Below are 18642 nucleotides of genomic sequence, written 5' to 3'. Positions count from 1 at the left end.
TTGGATACTTGGCAATAAGGAGACCAACACATTTGTAAAGTTCCTCGTTTACAACATCAGTTCATTTGTTTCTCCTGCCCCTCTCCTGTTTGTTTTTTTTGTTGTTTTTGTTTTTGTTTGTTTGTTTGTTTGTTTTAATGCAATATTTCTAGCACTCTTGCAAAGTGTCTGAGCTGTTTCCACAGAGACAAATAACTTGAAAAAGTCAAATGAGGAGTATATTCTTTTTGGGTCCACCTGGGCTCCTGGCATTCTGCTGGCCTACTGGTTTGTGGAGCAGTGTCAGGGTCATTTTCAGACTCCCATGGTTTGTATATGTGGTGCGGCTGTGCTGGCCAGGCTGGGATATGTGGTGTGGTTGTACTGGCCAGGCTCGATTTTGACCTCGTTAGATGATCCCTCCACCCCTGTATAGGCTCTCATTGGGGGGGGCTGTTGATTTTTCCGGCTGCCTTTCATGACTGTATATGCTATGTGACAGATATGAAAGCTGATTTACAAGGAGAACAATAATCATTTTCATATATTTTCATAAGAAGTTTGTCTCACTTCTTTTGTAAACTCTTGTTCTAATGATAAATTGCCAGTGTCATCTTCATCAAATTGCTAAAAAAAAAGGTTGACGGCTAGTAGGACATTCAGTGTTTGCTCCAATCTGCCAAAAAAGACTCCTGAAGAATAGTAAGATTTCTTTTATAATATTATCAATTAGAAAACTCAATAACTCCAAAATACAAAAGAACTGCAAACACTTGCTTTCCAACAAGCGCTTCCTCTGTCTCCATCTGTCCCCCACTCTCTTCATTTCTGTCTAACTCATCTGACTCCCTAACCCCTTAATCTTCAGCTTGTAGAACAACGAATCAAAAAAAAAAAAAGAAGAAAAAAATTAATAAATGCAGTCAATAAATGACTGTTTTAAGCCATTTAGAATGCCTATATGCATGCAAAAAGATGCTTTTTTTGGTCCAATTTTCATTATTTTATTGCCATGTCAACCTGTTTTATGAACAACTAACAGAAACTATAATGAAGTTACAAGCCAGCACTTTTGATTGCAGTAGTCAATGATCTTGACGTTGACATCATTTTTATGTGCTGTTATTGTGAACTAGTCACTTGATTTGATCAAGCTGGTGTAGAAAAAGACGCAGAAGAAGTACTTCATTTGTCACACACACACACACTCAGCAGTGAGCAGTGACATGCAGTCTCTGCATTTAACCCATCCTAACACCAGTGAGCACACACACACACACACACACACACACACACACACACACTATGCTCATTCATTATAGTTTGTCGAAGTCTTTTTGAAAGTCCTTTGGCTGAGGTCAGTGACAGAGGTACTAATTACAGCATATATGTCTTTTTGATCAGAGGAAATCCACACAAAATGGGCAGAACGGGCAAACTCCACACAGAAAGGACCTAGGACAGGGAGCAGGGAGCTGAGTATTTCAGTACTCTCAGACTGTAAAGGAGATATTGGGACGAGTCTATGAATGTGTAACCCCTATGTAGTGCTAACATAGGTACCAACTGGGCCATGGAATAGACTCTAGGTATCAAGAGAGGCAGTAAACAGAGAAGCACACACCTCTAAGATTATTTATTTATAGAAAAACAAGGTAAATTCTTAACAAATTCTTAATCTTAACAAATTAGTTACCAGAATCTGAAACAACAAAAGACATCACCTCTTTGGATATTGAAGAAAATAAAAATCAGACTTTACTTTGGTTAGATGCGGCTCACTAAGTTCACTAATGTCTCTTTTCCACTACGACGGTGCTGGTGCCCGTGCCTGTGCCGGTGCGGAGCCAGTGCTGCCTTGGTGTCTTTTGACAACCGGCCCGCATTTCCACTGGTTTGGGAACCGAACGCTACATAGCGAAAGTTTGGGTAATTTCCGTGGGGAAAAATAATGTCGGACAGAACGCATTGCTTGCTCTTTATAAATTTACTTTTACGCTAGGCTTCCACACAGCGAAACACCTCACGAATTTTGTCCCAGAACTTTTTGCTCTGGGGGCAAAATTCATGAAAATAGTAAGTCTGTCACCTAGCTCAAAAGTTAAAACGAGTGTTTAAATGAAGGTCTGCATGAAGTGGTTTAATTGCACCAGCCAGAGCCGAGAGAGAGAGTGTCTTTTTCTACCACTCTGGGTCCGACTACGTTCATGTAACATGTAAACAACAGCCCGTATTGATGTAGACACAAATTGTTACTCATGCATCTTTTAATCATATACATATTTTCATGCTACAAATATCCTTTAGCCTACCGCTACTTGGTCAGACGTTTTTTGTTACTCCCGCCTCTCTAAAGAATGTCACGTATCAAACGCTGAACTGATTGGTTCTCGCGTGGTTTTTATTTGCATAGCCTCTGACGTCAGCGGTTCCAACTTTTGGGACCAGCATTTCTGTGGTGCCGTGCCGGTGCCAGTTTTCGGCTCCGGCACCACTATTTTGTCAGTGGAAAAGCGCGGGTGCCGGTGCTCGATCGGCACCGCGGCAGTGGAAAAGGGGTATTAGTTTGTTTGACCTATCAGTTCTTATTTTATTCACTAATTAAAACTTCAATTAGGTTATCTCTAACCTTTTATTGATCCCTATTTAGTTAGAAAAGTACCGGAATGTTATTTTGGAATATTTTGTCTAATTATATTGTTTAATACTTATGTTTCTTCCTTCTACTTTTAGGTATTTTAGTTCACCACAATTTTGATTCCCGTCAAGTACAACGAAATTTTAGAACCAAGAACACAGTTAAAACTTACAATTTCGTCAACACATCACAATTTCAACACATCACATTCATAACAAAACTGCAAGTCAATCAACTGATTTTAAAAGTTTGTGCACAACGTTCAATCCTTCAGTTTTTTCAGAGTCGAGTCCTTCAAATAAGAAGAAAAATTATACATCCGACCGTGTTAAAACCTCCATGTTGAGAAGCAGTCCGCTCTCGCGTTCGTCTTTTCTCTTGGGTAGGCTCGCCATCTTACGTCGTTGTCACTTCGGTGCTATGGTGGTTCCTCCGTAGAAAGTCGATTCGAATAATACATGCAAAAAAAAAAAAAAAACCTGACCAAATCCCTTTGTGTAAATCACAAAACTAATTTACATTGATTCAAAGTATCTTTGACAAAACTGGAAATCCGTTGTTTCTTTTTCCTCTCTTCTATGAGTCTAACCGGGATGACCACGGTAAGTATAAACACTAAAAAATTTACTTTTAGCGTATTGGGTTTCTTGGATTTCTTTCCGTTCGTGTCGAACGTCTTCTCTTCAGATCTCTTTCTGGCAAGTTCTTCTGTTAATTTATCTAGTTCCGTTCTCATATCTGCGGTAGGCGGAGCTAAACCGTTAATTGGTCAATTCTTGAATCTGACATTTGCAGTGCTATTTATTATCACCTGATTGGTTACAGCTCGTCTGCATTACTTTTATGATTTATTCCTATATTATTTAAATATATGTCATTCTTATTAATTTTTTTAACTTCTCCTTTCTTGTAGGCTACTACATTTTAAGCCCTGGTTACAAATGGGAGAGAAAGAAGAGGACTGCCGTGAATTTATCACTTGGAGTATTCAAGCTCAAAGTGATGTCCTCTGAAGAATGCTGGTAGATATTTATAGCAAATGATGCAACAGGTCTTAGGGGAAAGTATGTGTCATCCACATATAGAACATCCTGGACCAAGCTCCACATGTGTGTTGTGTGGCCAATCCCTCAGGGTGTCCTAAATCACTATAAAGAGCAAATCTGTGCCTGTTCTGCCTCTTAGATAACTGCAAAAAAGAGCATGGGTGAGGCAAATGGAGCACTACTTCTGCTGCTGCTTCTGACTGAAATCTCTCCTAGGCCATCTTCAACAGTATGCAGTCCTCTGGGTCAGCCAGCACTACCACTCCTGTATACTGATGGAGACTTTAACATTGGAGCAGTTTTCTCCATTCACTCTGCTAATCAGCTGAAGACATATTCCTTTACTTCTAGACCACAGCCAGCAACATGCACGGAGTCTGTAAAATTCAAGCTAATCATTCTCTGAAAACTGTCAATGTTCTGTTTGTAGTTATGCTCTGGAGAGATATATAATGTATTAATCTTACTTTGTTGCCCTCAGTTTGCATTTGCGAGAATTCCAGTTTGCCCAGACTCTCATCTTTGCCATAGAGGAGATCAACAACGGCACGCTGATTCTCCCAGGTGTCTCTCTGGGCTATAAGATATATGATTCCTGTTTTTCCATAGCCCAGACAATACATGCAGGCATGGCATTAATGAATAGTCACTCTGAGACACTCAGTGACACATCTTGCTCCAGCTCTCCTTTTGTGCAGGCAATTATCGGGGAGTCCAGCTCCTCTCCAACTATTGGCATAGCATCTGTAGTTGGACCTTTCAGCATACCTTTGGTAATGAAAGGATTCAAAAACTTGGCTTATCTGTTCGTTTTATCTCTGTGTGTTAGCTGTACATATATCCTAAATATTTATCAAGTCAAAGTGGAAAAAAATCTGCCCATAAAATATATTAAATAATTTTAAAGAGCACTGTGTTCCTCTTAGCTTTCAACTGTATTTACAATACATATATAATTTGTTTCTTTGATTTCTAGAAAATAAAACCAATATACTATTTTGTCACAGATCAGTCACTTTGCCACATGTGCATGCCTTAGCAACCGAAAGAGATTCCCCACCTTTTTCAGAACAATTCCCAGTGATTACTACCAGAGCAAAGCTCTGGCCCAACTCATCAAGCACTTTGGCTGGACCTGGGTGGGAACAGTCAGGAGCCGCAATGATTATGGAAACAACGGCATAGCCGTCTTTGAAGAGGCAGCACAATATGATGGTATTTGTATCGAGTACTCAGAAGCCACCTTAAGGACTGATCCAAGAAAGGAGCTACTGAAGACTGTGGAGGTGATGAAAAGGGCCACTGCCAGGGTTGTGGTGGCATTTATGGCTCTTGGTGATATCATCCCACTGCTGACAGAGCTGGCCCTGCAGAATGTCACAGATATACAGTGGGTGGGCAGTGAATCCTGGATCACCTCACGAGGCCTTGCTGAGACAGCAGAGTACAGTTTCCTCATAGGTGCTGTTGGCTTTGCCATAAAAAATGCAAAACTGGAAGGTTTATGGGAGTTCCTAACTAAAGTGCATCCTGATCAGTCACCACAGAATGCCCTTCTGAGAGAGTTCTGGGAGACAGCTTTTCAGTGCACCTTTAATGATAGCCAAAGAGGCAGTGTGCTGTGTACAGGGTCAGAGAGTTTAGCTGAACTGAAAAACCAGTACACTGACAAATCAGAGCTGAGCATAGCCAACAACGTATACATCGGAGTGTATGCTGTTGCACATGCTTTACATCATTTGATGCAGGACATGAATTCAACAAATAGCAGCCAGTGGAATCAGATCACACCACAAAAGGTAAAAACCAACAAAAGAGAGGGCGAAACCATGACCTGACAACTCACTTACAACCACTCTGTTTCTCTGCTTGGACAGGTTCTGGAATATATAAAAGAGATCAACTTCACAACCAAAACTGGGGAGCAGATCTTCTTTGATGCAAGTGGGGATCCAGTTGCAAGGTATGACCTTGTCAACTGGCAGCGAGCAGAAGATGGAACCCTATGGTTTAAACGAGTGGGCATTTATGATAGCTCACAGCCTCCAGAAAAGCGCTTTATCCTGAGTCATGGACTCATGATATGGGCAGGAGGACAGAATCAGGTATTGCTCAACCAGCATTTCAAAATCATAGAATGAAACACTTTAAGTGAAAAAAAAAGTATCACAGGCTAAGGTAATAATTCTGTTTCTCTAATTTGCACATTAAATCAGTGTTCTCATTTTAAGGTGTGTTCCAATATCTGTTTTAGGTGCCCGTGTCTGTGTGCAGTGAGAGCTGCTCCCCAGGCACCAGGAAAGCTGTACAGAAAGGTAGGCCTGTCTGTTGCTATGACTGCTTGCCCTGCGCTGAGGGCGAGATCTCTAATAAGACAGGTAATAATCGCAGAGGTAAATTATACACATTTTAAGTGCCAAAGTGTATTTAGGTAGTTTGTCATTACAACTATGATCTCTGAAATTCCTTTACAGATTCTAATGACTGCTTTCCTTGTGATTTGGAATACTGGTCTAATACAAACCGAGACAGATGTGTAATAAAAGAAGTTGAATTCCTCTCATATACAGAAATTATGGGGGGAGTGCTTGCTTTTTTTTCCTTACTTGGAGTATGTATTACAGTACTGGTATCAGTTGTGTTTGTAATATATAAAGACACTCCAGTTGTCAAAGCCAACAACTCAGAGCTGAGTTTCCTCCTGCTCTTCTCTCTAACACTGTGTTTTCTCTGTTCACTTACATTCATTGGTCGGCCCTCTGAGTGGTCCTGCATGTTGCGACACACAGCTTTTGGCATCACCTTCGTCCTCTGTATCTCCTGTGTTCTGGGGAAAACAATAGTAGTGTTAATGGCCTTCAGGGCTACACTTCCAGGCAGTAATGTCATGAAATGGTTTGGGCCCCCACAGCAAAGACTCAGTGTCCTTGCTTTCACACTCATACAGGTCCTTATTTGTGTGCTTTGGTTAACAGTATCACCTCCATTGCCCTATAAGAACATGAAGCACTATAAAGAGAAGGTCATTCTAGAATGTGATGTGGGTTCAGCTGTAGGTTTCTGGGCTGTGTTGGGTTATATAGGACTCCTGGCTGTCCTGTGTTTTGTGTTGGCTTTTCTGGCCCGCAAGCTGCCTGATAATTTTAACGAAGCCAAATTCATCACATTCAGTATGCTCATATTCTGTGCAGTGTGGATCACCTTTATCCCAGCCTATGTCAGTTCTCCTGGAAAGTTTGCTGTAGCTGTGGAGATATTTGCTATCTTAGCTTCTAGTCTTGGTTTACTTTTGTGTATATTTGTACCAAAATGTTACATAATTCTGCTGAAGCCAGAGCATAACACAAAAAAACATATTATGGGCAAGTCATCACTGGCCCATTAACATATTTTGACATTACATCTCTGCAAGACATATTGAACTAGATGATAATGATAGAAGTAACTGTCCTACAAATACCATGATCATGTAAATTTGCATCGCCTGTGTGAATTTTGAACAGACATGTATATTGGCAGTTGAGATTAACTAGTATTAAATTGTGAAAGTGAATGTTTCATCCTAAATCCTTACAGTTCTTAGATGAAACCTTATAATGTTTTATTTTCACTCATTTGTAATCTTTAAACAAAGCTTGCATTTGAAAATGCTTTATACATGTTATGGATATACAGACTCCTGGCCATGTGATCCACAGCCTCTACTTTCCACAGGCTGTAGCAGGCAAAGCTGTACATGCCAGGACAACACTGCTCATTGTGGACATTCAATCATCATCTCCCTGACATCCATGTCATGGATCTGTTTGGTTTATTATCTCATCAAAAATCACATTGACTTCTTGCGCGTAGTGGCTTAGAGTGACTGTGGTATACTTAAAGTTACTAGCTAGTTTACAGTAATATAATTTAAAGTTAACCCTTTAGCAGCTCACAGGTAATTTGTTGTTTGAATGGGTAAGAATTAAATACCAGACCAGTTGCCACAGTCGACATCACCTTTCCTGTCATGAACACAATGTGTGCCTCAGTTTAATAAATAAATATTTTTCTATTTTGTTGCAAAGTTATGAATTGTATCATACTTTAAATTGCATCACTACCAAATCTGTGGCAAACATACTAATAGAAGAGCCTTACGGCTTCATTCTCGTAGCAATACAAAACCATAAGGCTCTTCTATTAGGAGGTTTCCTACTTGCTCTTAGTCAACTGACTCGGAGTTTTCACTAAACCCGCTTTCTGAAATACCACCCAGGACACAAGTACAGAGCAACTGGCCAGTTTTAATGACAATTGGGGGTGCCGTACAAACAGGGTTCTCACATGTTACAGACAGGATACAGATGGTACACAAACAGGATACTCAGAAACAGGGAGGCTAACAACGAACATGGTTACTAGGGGACCGAGAGGCAGGGCAGAATTCTAGAAACAGGTGAGTAAACGCTCAGAAACCACATTAGGAGTGTAGATTTTCAACAAGCCGGTTAAAAAGAAGAAGTTGTATAGAGGGGTAATCAGAGAGTAAGGGAGTGAAAGCAGGTGAGAGGGATAATGAGTGATCAGACTGGTGATTAGTAAACTGACGACGCTGAACACTGAATTGCTGGGACCGGCCAGGGGGGAGATGAGGTTGTTACAGAAATACAAGATGCACACAACCTGCTGATAATCAAGAAGGAGCAACATCAGTGCTAAACAATAGAAGGCTACTGTAACAGAGATGAACAATTTTACAAAGTATTGTGTGTAGGTGTCATCACAGCAAATGTGGTGCTCTGTGTGAGTAATGGCATATCCATAGTGAAGATCTTTTTTTTTTGGTGTGTTTGTTATTCAAGTTTTAAATTGGACGATAAAGAAATATCATGGCAGTTAAATTAAAAAATACTATGATAAGATTGACCAATATAAAAACTGATATCATTATTTGTTAGTGTTGGAAACGAGTCCGGAAACTGGGAGCACACACGCAACTGAGAGTCTTTTATTCAAGATTCAAAGTGAACCGTATGACAGGAAACAGGTAGGCAATCAGGTAGAGGAACAAGACTTGATAAAGGCTTAGTTTCTTCAACTCAACAGGGTTGATCTGGTTTAAAAAGGTGGGAATTTGATTATGCATGAATACTTGAGCAAGACACTAAACAAAATGAGGATGACCAAGGCAAACAGTTCAAATGATGAAGAATCCAAACTAAAACCAGGTTTGATGAACACAACGCAGTTGCAGGTTAGATTTAACTGAACAGAAAACAGGTGCACATGTAGTGGACTCGGACACAAGACCGGTGGTTGCACTGGTGCCACATATTTGACTGATTGTTGAATTCCTGAAAAATTACACACAAACTCGTATTAGGTAGACAATGGCTTCATATTTGCTCCATGTTACACTATCATGAAGAATCCCAGTGTTCTAACAGTTCTGTTTTTTACATTCGTTCACATTCCAGATGCTTCCATCTTTTCTTGTTAAATCAAACAAATACCATACACAAAAGAAATAACAGAGGGCTGTACAATGAAGGAAGCTACTCGGATTTAAGTCAGGGTTATCAAGGAAAGTCAGGGTTGACAAACTCTGATTACCTCAATTGGTGTTAAACAGCACAACAAAGACGATTTAAGATGTCGGTTAGTTGATTTACTGTTAACTTTATCAGAGTTTGTGCACATTCACATAAAAGGGGCATGTTCAGCAATGCAGAAAGAGTTTTTGCATAATGGCTCATGCTCAGGATATGAGGAGTTTAAAGAAATGTTAACAGCTAAACCTAACACCGTGACACCAACAAAGCCAGGGAGGCAGAGTAAATTTAGAAGAACAGTGGTCTTGTCGTATGTCCTCTATTTTGTCTAACGGAGTCTTCTTTTATTTGTAATATGATTTAAGATGTAAGGACATGTACAATAGTTTATCTAAATATGTGAAAACATTAAGGATAATTCAAGTATAGCCTACACATGGGCTCATACATCTCTGAAACTGACCGGTCACTCACCGTTAATGAATTAAGATCAACTCACTAAAGCACCTAGACTGTAGGGCTACCTGTATGAATGTAATGCTATTGTGTTAAGAATAACTTTTCATTTTAGTTGTAACCCAAGTAGAAAGCGCACCTGGCAACAAACCAGGATGCAATATAAAAATATTCTATCAAGTGGCATGTTTTAACTAACTTTAATACTGAGTGCAGATGTGATAGGTAGCCTACACTTACAAAAGCCTATTCATGCATTCACAGAAAAAAGGCAGAGATAGTGAAAACTGGAGGCGGGTTACCTCCTGCTACGTTTTCACAGGGAGAGGAGTTGGCAATGGTGAACAGTACAGGAGGGCCCATAATGGAGGAGGATACTATTGATCTGCTCCAGCCACCCGCATGCCCCTCATTTGACTCTCAGGTAGAAGAAAGTATGGAAATAATTGAGTTCTGTGGATTTATTATTGCTGATACATCTTAACAGCTTCTCTCTTTATTTTACTTTTTTTCAGGAGGACTTGGGTGAGGACACAATGTCGGCCATGTCTGTCATACACATCCACGTTGACCAATTTCATTGCTTGTACTTTTGTCTATTTAACAGTGACTATCTGGCTATGTATGGCAAATTGTCATGAGCTGATACTTCCAGTCATACATGTATTGAATGAGAATGAACCTTAAAGAGAAAAAAGCTTTGGTCAGTTGGCAGTTGTGTTATTGTCTTTCGGGAGGAGCTAACCACTCTCCTCACCCATGGCTACCTCCTCTCAGGCCTCTCGGAGAACCCAAAGGGCATCTTTTCCTTCGCTATTTCCTTTGCTAATCGCTAAAGGATTATTTATACTGACCATATGTAGCACTAATGATGCCGAATCCTGCATGCCATGTTTGTTCTCTCAGTGTGTTTTGCCATGCAGGCTTGAGGTCGCTTGAGGTCGACTGCCAAAAAAAAAAAAAAAATCTACAAATAAAAAAACTGAAGCTGGAAATAGATAAACTGGAACATGACAAAAAGGGAAACGTTTTGCTATATATTGGCCATCCTTTGATCAGAATGTCTCTACTAGGGGTGGAGCTGAATCCAAATATGGTATTCGGCAAAGCACAATTAGTTGGTTTTTATGAATATTTATTTCATACAAATATTTTAAAAATTATTTGTTTTTGGGAAGGGGAAAATGTCATAGATGGTGTTCCTCATTATGACGGCGCATTAGGGCCACACTGAGGGGAAAAAAATCCTGAGGTTTCGAGAATAAGGTCGAAATATTACGAGAATAAAGTCATAATTTCAGAAGAGCAGAAAAGGATCGGAAGAGCAGCCTGCTGCAGTGTGGCGCTGATGTGCCAAAAGATTAAGTATTTCATTATTTGTGAAACCTACTCTAAAGTATAACTTCACAAGATGCTCCACATTCCTCATTTTAACGGAGCAGCGGGCTGCTCTTCTGATATTTTCCCTTCTAAAATAACACATAGCCTAAGATTATAACTTCATTCTAGTAATATTATAACTTATAAAATGATGACTGTATTCTCTTAATGTTATGACTTTTTTTCTTGAAAAATTACAAATTTATTTTTGCGGCAATTTATTGCACAGTCTTCTAAAACCCCTGATACTTACAATAATGTGCTGCTGATGTGCCAAAGGATTCAGTGTTTTGTTACTTGTGAAACCAATCCTAAAGTATAATTTAACAAGATGCTCCACGTAGGAGTTTAGCCTGCATTAGCTCTAGCAGCGTAGTTAATAGCTAGTTCACCCACATGCTGTGCTCACTGCTCAGTCAGCTTGTGTGGTGGGGTTCATAGTGTTCATATAGGTATTTATTAGCTTAGAGTTTAGTTTATTGGCTTGAGTGTGGATTAGGAACTGAATGTTAGTTTTAAAATAATTTTCTTTTCAGTCTTTTCATGTTTATGGTTATACATATTTATTGCTGGGTTTATAAAAACCATTAACCAAATTAACATTTGAGTGTTCATAATTATTATAATAGTTTACTGAAGAACACATATTAATATTTTAATATCTTAAAATTAGAGGTGTAATAAAAACAAAATAGGATCGTTAAGCCTATTTTCACTTTTATTTGATTACAAATACAAATACAAATAATTTTGCTGCCTCAACAAATGCAGATACAAATACAATACTGGGCTCTCTGCACTTCCCTATTATCTACCATCTGTTACTTTTTTCTTTTTAATTTTTAGGAAAGGCAGAATGCCAATGAATAAATACATAAATGAAAAAAGAATAATTTCATGCGTCTTTTCTTATTGGTGGAAAAATTGATTTGTGATGGCCTCTCTGATGGCTCTCCATGTCGGGAGATCCAGCGTTACTGGGTCCACTATATCTGGTAGCATCAGCAGTTGGCATGGTGCTCTTTCTTTTCTAATTGTGGCAATGTTATGGAGCACCCCACATGCTTCCATCACTTCACATGCCCACTCCAGACATACCCACAAGCCTTGCAGGCAAGCAAAGTGTGCTTTCATGATCCCAATTGTCATCTCTCTCCTATCCCCTTGTGTTACTGTGAGCCATGCTATATTTTATCTGTGCCCTTGTTTGTGGGTCAGGATAGGGGGTCATCAGATAACGCAGACACAGGTAGTCTCTTTCCCCCAAGCTGCAGGCCACGAAAATGCCCTTTGAACAATAGACATGAGTTGTCAAAATACAGCATGATATGTGAAATATAGAGTGGTGGTTGTCTTACCTTGTTCAAATCTCTGACCAAGAGTGGATTCCCGAAAAATGTGTGAATCATGCATCAACCCAAGCCATTATGGTAACCATTAAATGGTGATTACATGTCATCTGACAAAGGATTTCAGGCCATTTGAACATACTATCATTACAAGAAAATCACCACCTAATGTGTCTTTAATTGTCTTGTATATAAGTAGAAGTTTTAGGACAAAATAATGTAGGCTAGCATACATGTCAGATCAAATACAGTATGATAAAATACCTGAACACTGATGCTGTGCAATGACTTCCTATTCACATAATCCCCCTCATGTTCTCCTAGGGGTGCTCTAATGGGGATATGCGTACAGTCAGTCACAACAATCACCCCCAGGATTCCTATGGAAAAAAATGTGTTCTGTATATAGGCCTAGCCTAAGCATATTAAAAATAGACCAAGTATTTTATATTGTGAATTACCAGCAATCGCACAAAAAGCCTCGTTGATCTTTACAGCGCTTAAATAGCCAGGGAACACCACAAATGCATCCAGCAGTTTAGTTACAGCAAATACCACCTTGCGAACTGCATGGCATATGGTATTCCCATTTGGTAGAGGAGTTTGACGATCTCTAAACATCCTCACCTTACGGAGTGAGCCTCTCACAATCCATGCATCAATGTCGATTGGGTCCTCCAAATGTGCTGGCATTTTCTCGACAAGATTGTAGGCAGAGGGGCAGTGCTTACATAGGCTAAGTTCGAGTTAACCACGAAGTTAACCTGCTCGGAGCATTTAGCAATGCAGTGTAAATTGCCATGAGAACATACCTTAGGCTAAACTTACCCACCTTTCTTAGTACAGGTTAATTGGGAAGTTACATCACAAAGTTACTTCTGAAGTTGCTTGGATAAGCCGGTTACCTCGCTTTGTAGTAACGCCCTCTTGTCTCATCATTATTTTGATTCTTTGCATAATGAAAACTGGTTTTATATGATTCGTTTTTCCATTTAAGTCAAGTTCATAGAATATGTGTTTTATAGAGAAAGAAAATTGATTTCTCAACACCAAGACACTGAGAAAACAGGATACGTCAATAAACGAGATGAAACTATTTAAAACAAAACAAAATTATTGTTTTCTGGTATTGAGCTACATGGCAGAGTGGAAAGAGGATTTATGGTAAAAATCCTGGTAATGAGAATTTATTGCATTTTAGAAGAAACTGAAAATAAGATAAGATAAGATAAGATAAGATAAGATAACCCTTTATTAGTCCCACAATGGAAAAATTTATAGTGAGCAGCGTAGAGGATAGCATAATAGCAAGGAGATCAATCAGTGAACAACATACAGCCCGCCACTGTGTGAAAAGTGGTGTATCCTGATTGGAATACTCCTGTATATTCCCAGATACTCCACAGATAATTGGCTGTATCCGGGAGTTTGCAGCTCTGTTACGCGGCCTGGAATACTCCCGAATATGTACCAGGTCTGAGGGTCTGCCTAGAGTCCTGAGTTGCCATGGTGAATAATCCCTTGGGGGTGCTTGCAAGGGAACATTTGCACTTCACACCTTGGGCCATGAACAATGCATGAAAAGTGGTGTATTTGGAAATATCCGGACAAAGTAAACGTCCGCTAAACCTGCTGTTTGCCGGAGGTATTCGGATGCCTGCAGAACTTTGTTATGTGGACCTGAAAACTCCCGCAAATGTCCGAATACAGCTGTCAGACAGAGGTTTTCGGGCATCCGTGTGACCACAGTCGTTAGCTGATGGCTTGGCCTTTCAAATGTTAATAATAGTCAGTGGTCTAGGTGGGACTGGGTACAGAAGCCTGCCCCCCTTCCTCGCTGTTACTTTCTATCAGTTAGCCTATATGTAATATTTAGGCTATATTTTGATAACCACACAAACTTGTTAGGTGTTGCATGGTGTACAATACAGCGGTGGTAGGCCCATATAGCCTTTAATGTCATTGCACTGTCGTGCTGTTATGATGGACTTGTAACGGTTATATTGTGCTGTGCCTTTAAGAACACAATGCCCATTGTGCAGCTGCGCCTGCATATTGAGGGGATTGGAGGAAATTAGTTTTTTTCTTGTGGGAGACACGTGAGGTGCAGTGCTAATTGTCTGACTCTACCACCCAGAAAACCCGTAACACGACAGCTTGTATATCCCCTTTTTCTGTTTTATTTTCACTAGTCTGAGTACATGTATGTCCGGATTAGTATGCCGTAGAGACCCGGCAACGTGGTCGACGCTTTATTATTAAACCGACCCATATGAGTACCGCCATCTACGTTGTCCTGCCTCTTCCATGGTGTCTCCAGCCTTCACACTACAGAGCTACAGCGTTACAAGTGGCGCCCGAACATAATCTACCCTTGGACCCCCGAGAGAATTTCTTCGAGTGATGCACGGATTCGTCATAACGACGTGGATTTTACCTGTCGGAAGACGCATTGAATTTGAACTATAAAGGAGCTTCGGAAAAAAAAAAAAAAAGAACCTAGCTAGCTGGTAATCTATAAGCATTTTGCTTTATCCCTTGGACATTCCGGCCGCGGTGGGATTGATGCGTTTGGTTGGTTGTGCTCATGGGGACCTAACCATCAGTGGAACTTTCATCAAGCGTAACAATTCCTGTAAGGAAACGATCGCCGAAAGTAAGGACTTTTTATTGCTTTCGTCTGCTTGCTCTCCGGTTGTTTCAGTGCTAAGCAAGCAGTAAAGACAATCTGGATGTGAACGTTTCAGAAAGTGTTTAGGCAGTATTTCTCTTCGGAGGGTGAAGTAAGTGTCTTTATATTAACTGGTTACATATTTTCTGATTCCGTGTGCCCGAAATTAACTCTGTTTTTCCCGCAAATTATCCTGTCTGAGAAGCAGTTCGTAGCATTTTCATGATTTGCACGAACAACGTATCTTTTTGAGGTAGTTACACTTAAGCTTTTATGCACATTCCTTGTGAGTTGTGTTGATGTATGTGTAGTTCCTTTGTACAATTTCTGTATATAGTGAGTTAAAATTGTGCAAATTTTTGTTTTTGTTTTTTTGCTATTCTGCTACTTATTGCTCATTACTTTTATGATTTCAGTTCACATATTGTGATTCTTAAATATGACTACGAACTCAGACTCATACAGGTATCACACGGTTGACCCAGAGCCTTTACCAAGACTTTGGACCACCCGGACTGACTGTTGTTGACCTTGAGAAACAGGTCCAGGCCCTACGAGCAGATGTAGCTCTTTTACAGGGATGTTTGCAGGATTCCTTAAGCTTACAGCGGGGTCTGCTGGAGCACTGGGATAGAGAAAACACCCCAGGAACTGTCTCATCTTCCTCTCGTAGATGTAATAGCCCAGTTGTCACCTCCACTCCACAAGCACCCTCATTTCAGCACCAACTGCCTATGTCTGGGTCAGCCCCTGTATCCACTGAGGGCACGCACTTTAGCAGTGTGAGCTCTGTTTACACCCCTGGTTCTCTGGAGCTGAGCAACTCAACTAGACTACTTGCCTCCGTCCTACATCAGTCCAAGTGGGAACCCCCTGTATTCACAGGTGATCCGGTTCGTACCTGTGCAAGTCTGCTGCCGCTGTTGTGCTGATTATTTGTCACTGCTCTACGGTCTGTCTCTAACATTTATGTTGTGCTGCACTTATAATCTTGTGTGCTTGTTTTAATCTCGCTCTGTGTCTGCTTCATTAACGTTACCTATCAACACATTGTTACTACTGTTTGGCTGCTAGCGTGCTAACACCAGCTTAGCCTTCTTGCTAACCTTACTTACACAGCAATAGTGTGTTGATAGTTCACGTTTATGTTACCTCTGTTTATCTGCCACTATGTCTTGCTCTCTCTGCCTCGCTCTTGTAGAGAAGTTGTCTCTCCTAGAGAGACGTGTCCGTCAGCTAGAGCAAGGTAGCACTAGTTCTAGTTTTATTACTATAGATCCGACAGGCACCCCAGATAGCATTAGTTTAGCCTCTGAGCCGATTAGCGGCTCGGTCTCTCCCTTTAGTGCAGTTTTGCCGGCAGAAAAGGAGTTTGTTACGGTCGTGAGTGGCAGGAGGTCTCGCCGACGCCGACACCAGCCGTCATCCATACAGCCCGACTCACAACCGCTGCCGGTGGTGAATCGCTATGCTACTCTTGTTTCTCCTGCTTGCCGGCCCGGGTCCTCTACCTCCCACGACCGCCCCAAGCCCCGTACCTTAGTTATAGGGGACTCAGTGACCCGAGGGATTAGATTAGCAACGCCAGCGACTGTTACCTGTCTCTCCGGGGCCAGAGCTCCCAACATAGAAACTAACCTTAGGGTGCTGGCAAACAGGAATAGCCGTATTGATAAGGCACACCACATAGACACTAGCTATGGCAATATCGTTATTCATGTCGGCACCAACGATATTAGAATGAGGCAATCTGAAGTCACAAAGGTCAGCATAGCTAGGACTTGTGACTTCGCCAGAAAGATGTGTCGGCATCGATTAATTGTCTCTGGCCCTCTACCAGCTAGGGGTAACGACGAAAGATATAGTAGATTATTGCAACTGAATCGCTGGCTGGTGCAGTTTTGTGTAGATCAGGGATTTGATTTTGTAGATAACTGGCCCTCTTTCTGGGGTCGACCTGGCTTGCTAAAAGGTAACATAGATAGATGTTTGAGTCAGCTATGACATCTTTCACTAGAGCGGGCCAGGTTGCAGGTGATTACAGAACCTGCTAATGAAAACCCCTCAGAGGCTGCTGAGTTCCATGAATCGATGACTCCTCTCCTCCAACATAAGGCTAAGATTAATTTGACTAGTTATTCATTTAGTGGAGAGGCTTCAGCAGAGACTAGCTCCCTCTGTAAGCCTGGTCCTCATTCTGCCTTAGTTGCTCAACATAACTTACTCTACGGTCATCCCTCTGTCAGCAGCAATTCGGCTTGTGCTATTAGCGTACTCTCACGCCCTCACAGACCACTTCGGCCTAGATTTAGACAGCCTATTTCCCACAGTAACTTAATTCCAATTTAACTGACCCCCTCTTCCGATTCGATCGTTGTAAGCCCGATAACCCTGAAGTGGTTCAAATCTTATCTCTCAAAGAGAAAGCAGTGTGTCCACTACAATAATGTGACATCTGAGTATCGAGAGCTTAACTGTGGTGTCCCTCAGGGGGCGGTCCTTGGCCCTCTCCTTTTCTCTATCTACATGCTCACTCTTGGAGACATTATTCGCAGCTATCACATTAACTATCTCAAGCTATCACAACCACTGTTATGCTGATGATACTCAGATCTACTTACCAATCAAGCACAGTGACCGCTCTGAATTGGCCAACCTTGAGGCGTGTCTCTGTGCCATTAAAAATTGGATGTCTTCAAACTTCCTGATGCTTAACACAGGTAAGACAGAAATGCTAGTCATTGGACCCCCTGAGCATAAGCATCTTTTTAATAATCTTAAATTAAAATTTGAAAACTGCATTCTCTCGCAAAATTCTACAGCTAAAAACCTTGGTGTGATTTTTGACTCTAGTCTCTCGCTTGTCACTCATATCAAGAATACTACCAAAACGGCCTTTTATCATCTCCGCAATATCGCCAAAATTAGGCCCCTACTATGTTTAGCTGATGCAGAAACCAATGTCCATGCATTTGTCACGTCTCGCCTCGACTACTGTAACGTTCTGTACTCTGGTTTGCCCGCTCTAGTACCAGAAGTCTTCAGCTCGTCCAGAATGCTGCTGCCAGAATCCTGACCAGAACTAGGAAGTTCGATCACAAGTCTGGGGGTAACAGGTTCTCTAGGGCAATCTTGAGATGAGCGAACTCACCAGGTCCTCTCTGGGAGAGGTTTGGGATGGTTGGACGGGGCCCCCGGTAGGCTGTGTCCAGGCTGATGCTCCGATAGGGCGGCCTAGAGTACGCTGGTGTTGGTCCTGATGGGTAGAGACGGTGCTGAGGAGGCGGTGGGTATTCAGCTGGCTGAGGACAAACAGCAGGTGGGCCCGCAGGCACTTCATGGGGTGTGGAGGTGAACTTTGGTGGAGGTGGAGCTAAACCGGACCTGGGCGGGCGCTGTAGCACTGTGCCCGCAGGAGCTTGGCAGCTGTTATGGTAAGTAGCTCTTGGCGGCCCATGGGCTGAGGCTGCTGGCGGCGGTTGGCTGGGTAAGGACCGATTCTGCTTGGCTGCTAGAGTCTCATTCTTTAGGACTTGAAGTTCACTCATCATTTTGTTGAGGCATTCTAGCATAGGTTGGTTGCTCAGGG

General features: G+C 41.4%; 1 protein-coding gene across 1 annotated transcript; it reads left to right on the top strand.

The window, feature by feature from the left end:
• The first annotated feature begins 3820 nt into the window (after positions 1-3820).
• Positions 3821-7048, top strand: LOC115828745 (extracellular calcium-sensing receptor-like). Its single transcript, XM_030792833.1, has 6 exons — positions 3821-4038; positions 4145-4436; positions 4671-5462; positions 5541-5768; positions 5918-6041; positions 6138-7048. Exons 1-6 carry the CDS (start codon positions 3821-3823, stop codon positions 7046-7048), a joined length of 2565 nt encoding a protein of 854 aa, XP_030648693.1.
• The last annotated feature ends 11594 nt before the right edge of the window (positions 7049-18642 follow it).

This window comes from Chanos chanos, chromosome 2 (genome assembly GCF_902362185.1).
Source record: "Chanos chanos chromosome 2, fChaCha1.1, whole genome shotgun sequence".
Taxonomy (NCBI): Eukaryota; Metazoa; Chordata; class Actinopteri; order Gonorynchiformes; family Chanidae; genus Chanos; species Chanos chanos.
This window is presented reverse-complemented; position numbering and strand designations above follow the sequence as displayed.